The sequence below is a fragment of the Agrilus planipennis genome, unplaced genomic scaffold (genome assembly GCF_000699045.2).
Source record: "Agrilus planipennis isolate EAB-ADULT unplaced genomic scaffold, Apla_2.0 scaffold14, whole genome shotgun sequence".
NCBI lineage: Eukaryota > Metazoa > Arthropoda > Insecta > Coleoptera > Buprestidae > Agrilus > Agrilus planipennis.
In genome coordinates this window covers 573,126-578,499 of record NW_020442313.1, presented here as the reverse complement: position 1 = coordinate 578,499, position 5,374 = coordinate 573,126, and the positions used below count along the sequence as shown (strand labels likewise).

The window sequence follows — 5,374 nt, the reverse complement described above, 5'->3', positions numbered from 1 at the left end:
AGCAGTGACTGTGTGCATCCCTGTCTGACTTCCTTCCTAATATTTACTTCTCTACGTTGCTCTAGCTCTATAACTGCCTGTTGCTTTTTATACAAACTAAATATCAATCTGTAACTCATCCCTACATTTTTAAGTATATTTAACATCTTGTCCCATTTAACATTGTCAAAGGCTTTCTCTAAATCTACAAATCCTATGTACGCAGTCTTTCCTTTTTCTATCGTTTTCTCTATTGTTACCGCTGGAATGGCCTCCCCTATTTCTCTATTTCTTCTAAACCCTAATTGGTCTTCCCCTAATAGTTCTTCCATCCTTTTTTTCCACCCCACCCCCCCCTCTGTACAATTCTAATAAGATTTTTGATGCATGGGAAGTTAAGCTACTTGTTCTAAATGTCTCGCATCTATTCTCTCTGGGACTTCCCCGTCTCGTAAATGTGACTAGATAGCTTAAACATACGATCTTTAGCTTCTTGTCCTGCATGTTTTACAATTTCCGCCTGTATCCCATCTATACCTGGTGCCTAATTATTATTTTTTGATACTACATCGAACTCTTCTCTCATTATAGGATAACCTACCTCACCTATCTCCACACTATTTTCCTTCTCTAATATATCTCCTAACTCAGTGCTTGCGTATAGATTCTCTAAATATTCTTTCCACCTATCTACCTTTTCCTCATTTTATAGCAAAATGACCCCTGTCTCGTTTCTTATATTATCACTCTATTATAGTAGACACACTAAATCGGGTTTACAAAAACGAAAATTTTAAAATCAGTTAGGAAATGTGTAAATTTTATTTGGTTCACATGTAAACTGGTCCTCGGGTTTCCTAAGGAGTAATTCTCGCAGTTTTCGTTATTGTTCTACAATCGCTAAAATAAAAATAACAAAAAGGTAGTCAAGTGTATTTCTGTATGTGTGTATGGCATGACAGTTCTGTTATTTATTGGCAAGAAATTAGCGGATGCTTAGCTTTTTATTGTTTGTTCTTCGGTTAACTGCCACGTACAGACATCTCCAATTGAAAGTCATCGTGAATTTAAATTAATTCACAATTGCACGTGAAATTAAAATTTTATTACTTAGACATATGTATATATGACCATTCACATGCGATTCTTGTTCGCAAACTGGCCAAATCGTGACAACAATATGTATGCAATACAGTAAACGAAGTGATGGATTGCTAACACTTTTTGCAAGTTAAATTGCCTGCCCAATAAAATATTAATTCATTTTTATTATTTACTGGGCGTCAATTCTTTTGTCTATAGATAATTTAAAACCAATAAAAAATTATTAAACTTTAAAGGATGTACAAGATCTGCCTGAGTGAAATATGTTGCTTTATGAGAACTTTCATGCTAAAGGAATATAAGGATATGGAGATACCTTCGGAGGTGATCGTAATTATAATAATTACTCCAGAAATACCTAATGGGTATTCACTGACAAAGTAATTTTTAGAACAATAACTTTAGACAAATGAATTAATAGGATTGTACACTAACTTTTATCATTCGATACAACCAAGTTATACCAAAATTCCGTTGTTCGGGGATTCCCCGGCTCACTTCGACAGCTGTTGGCTGATAAAAGTTGTTTTAGAAGTAAAATTTTACAAAATGCTAATTGTCAATACATATTAAAGCACTTATAAATTATATATATAACGACAACGAAGGGACCACTGTAATTTCGTTGTTATATCCAGAAGTTGTTACAGGCAAAGTTAAAGAAGATACAGACACTTTTTTTCAATTTTGAAACAATTTTCGCCTTTTTTAACAGTAAATGTACATCTGGAAGTCACAGTTATTGAAAAGTTTACTAAACACAGTTGCTACTCAGAAACAACGGTAAAGGTAACCACACTTGTTGACTATCTGTGTGAATGTAAACAAAAAATAAGAAAGCTCTTTGTGTCTTTGGCGGCCAACTGCGGTCGCTATATCTGCATGGAATTACTAGGGATTTGTTACAAATGATTCATTAAAAACAGTCGTTATACCCGAACTCGACGTTACATCTGAAGTCGCTATAGCCACATGAATTTTGTACTAGTGTGTTTTAAATTCAAGGGACTTACATATGACGTTGCTACAGCACAATGGTCGCTATAACCAAGGTCGTAATTAATGAAATCCGCTGTATTAAATATTTAATTTGGCAGATTTCCATAATCTCCACAATTTGAAGAGTTAAAAATCGATTAGGAAAAATTTCACAAAAAGGGTACCCGTACACTCGGCCACTTGGTCGCCATTTTTAATCAGTTGTTTTGAGCCAGTTTGACGTTAAAAATTCAAAATATTATTAATCCATGTCAGTAATGCTTTTGTGGAACTCGGTTTTTCTCTAATGGGGAAATTGTGGTCATACGAGCGATACTGCTCATCAGTCAACAAGATCAAGTGAAACTTTTAAATTACTTATAACTTGACTTGCCAGATTGATATATTGAACTAAAGTTAAATAATTGAATCTCGTAGAAAAGACTCTTCGATTTTGATGAAAATGTCAATTACGTAATCTCCTGCAGTACCATTTTTGAAAGTAGCGATTACAAGTGCACTTTTTTCTTGCTTCTGCAGCATTACATTCTCGGTATTTGGTTCCTACATTTATTTTTTTGATGGGACAGAATCTCTATAAGAGTTGTTTATTATTATTGTTCTTATACTATCGAATTTTAAGCAACAATTCCCAAAAAAGACTAAGCAAGTAATGAAAAATACACTAAGAACATCATTTTGAAAGAATATGATGACTGTTTTTAAACGTTATTACGATACTGCACCTAATATTTCATTCCGATGAGAACTGTGTACTTAGAGCACATATTAAGAGTAATTTATACATAAACGTTTTCTTTCAGTCGGTTTATTTTTAGGCTTGCCAACCCGATTTCAAATACGTCTCTTGCAGTAAATATTATGAGTCTGTAAGGAATGTCCACACAGGGGAAAATGGTGGCTGGACGAAAATTGAAGGCAACGTTTCGAAAAAGAAATGTTCCCACGTTTTGGAACTCGAAAACACCACCGGCAATCAGAGTGGAATTTACAGATGTATAGAACATGGGAAGGTTCTTAAAAGTTATGAAGTTGAGATAACAGGTAGGGGAAAGTGGTTACCCTTCGTACACATTTTAGATTTTATTTTTTTATTTTNAAGAATTATTCTTCAAGGGTAGTTTTCACTTCTAAATACTATAATTTTAAAGCTTTTGATAAAGGAAAATCAAGATTTGAAGCGCTGACATTGTTCATGTTGTACTTAAATTTACAGGGGCTGTCTAGGCATGGGTAAAAAAAACTCAAGCTCCCTAATAGGAAAATTAAGGCGTGTAATCGCCTCTACTGTTTTAAACGAAACGGTTAAATATTGATGAGAAAAAATTTTTTGAAATGTACTTTTAATTCAATGACTTGACAAACGTCGGACCGTAAAAAACATTCAACTTTTAAATGGTAGGCTAAAAAATACTAAAAAGTTTTTCGACGTGCAATTGGCAAGGTTAATTGTTTATCAATTTTTCTTGATTATTATCAGCGATGAGATAGAGGTTCTAATTTTGGTTGCTAGCTCACTAATGCTAACGTAAATATTTAAAAGTCATAAACCCATTAGAATAATTTTATTTTTTTACAGTACCCTATATACAGCAGATTGCAATAAAAAGATTACTCATAAAGCGTTTATCTAGATTAATTGAATTGTACATATTTTCTGAGTGTTAAAACTGTACACGTTATCTTAGAATTAGTGAATTTTCCAAACAGCTTTCGCTTTAATTTAATTAGTATCCCTTAATATTTTAACAACATGATATAATAACTGCAATTTTAAATCTTCCCAGTTGTCTATAAAAGTAGCGTAGTGGGTAATTTGTTTTGTTATTATAAATATTAGCTTATAATATTCAGTATTTTGTATCCTGTGCGAAGACAAACTCAGACTTGAATAAACTTGTATTCAAGATTCAAATATTCACTGTATATCAATTAAGGCATCCATTATTGCTTGTGGTATTGTTAGCTGCACCTTAAATTCACCACTAGTAATTTCTAACATAGATTCTTTGCGTTCCTCGTGTCTGTTATTTAAGCATCTAGTCGTTTACCCTACTATGAAGGAAATTCACACAATTTAAACTTTCCTGATTCATCTATTTTTCAATTTTATTCTTATTATGTGTTAAATATGAATAAATAATTGTTAATTTGGATACTATTTAATATGTAGTTAAATTATTTTGTCGCAATTTAATAAATATTCGTTTTTGTTGCAGTCCCTTTTGTCATATCCTTCACTATTTTTTTTTTCAGATTACCTAAGTGACCCTTTCTACCCTCCTGCCAGTGATCCTAATTTGGATTATCCGTTAGTCACGAAACCAGAAGTGATCCAACAACAAAGTGGAGTTAATATTCACTTAAAATGCAATGCGACAATTTGCCACCACAAACACCATTCAAAGATTGTATGGGAATACAAGGTAAACAGAAATAGAAAATAGGGAAGTGCGAAAATAACAATTATTTATAGTGGCAGCATGACCCCATAGGATGCATAAAAGCCATGTCTATTTTTTATGCATACTGTATACAAAGGCATACTAGGCCAGGATCCGTGGTACATTTTTGCACTTGATTACCATCAAGCTAATTTTCCGTGAGTAGCTTCATTTTGATGAGACGCCCAACAACTTCTTGTAAGAAACTTTGATTGTGATAGCTAAGGATAAAATATGTCGGTTTGATTATTCTCAAAAATTTATTACTAACTGGGGTTTTTTTGTCTAATCTCAAGATAATTATCTAAATGATTCGAAGAAATATTTGTCCTACAAAATCATGGTTTGATCAAAGAGTCCCCTCTTTTCAACATGTACCGATAACGAGGTCATCATAAATGATTACTAACCAGCTGATTTTTTTTTACTTGGTTAATATTTATATAATTTAACAGTCACATTGTCCTACAAATTGCGTGGTACGTTCTTCCAGTCCTACCATTGAATATATATTTGAAATTCATGAAATTAAAAAATAATTTATTTCACTCAACAAGAAGTTAAAAAATTAATAATCGTTAACTTAAATTCAACAAAACATTAACAAATTGTTTTGCTACAACAGCTGAGTTACACCGGTATGCATACGCAGAGCATTGCTTACTGCGTATTAGGTATCCCGGGTTATAGTAGGGACATATAGTAATAGGAACATAAATGAATTCTTCCTCCACCCCATAGATTTCCCAGTACATTGGTGTCCCCTACTGCTGAACATAAACTCATTCTTTTAGTGTCTTGACTATAGTGTCGACCATAAGCGTAGAAACATTTTTCCAGTTGACCAC

The 5,374-nt window shown here is 32.9% G+C and overlaps 1 protein-coding gene across 1 annotated transcript in view; it reads left to right on the top strand.

Moving 5' to 3' along the window:
* The first annotated feature begins 2,117 nt into the window (after positions 1-2,117).
* Positions 2,118-5,374, top strand: part of LOC108737352 (fibroblast growth factor receptor-like 1) — an 8,637-nt gene continuing 5,380 nt past the window's right edge. Inside the window, exons 1-2 of the mRNA XM_018470171.1 lie at positions 2,118-2,138; positions 2,901-3,126. Coding sequence (XP_018325673.1) covers positions 2,118-2,138; positions 2,901-3,126 — 247 coding nt within the window. The remainder of the gene's footprint in view (positions 2,139-2,900; positions 3,127-5,374) is intronic.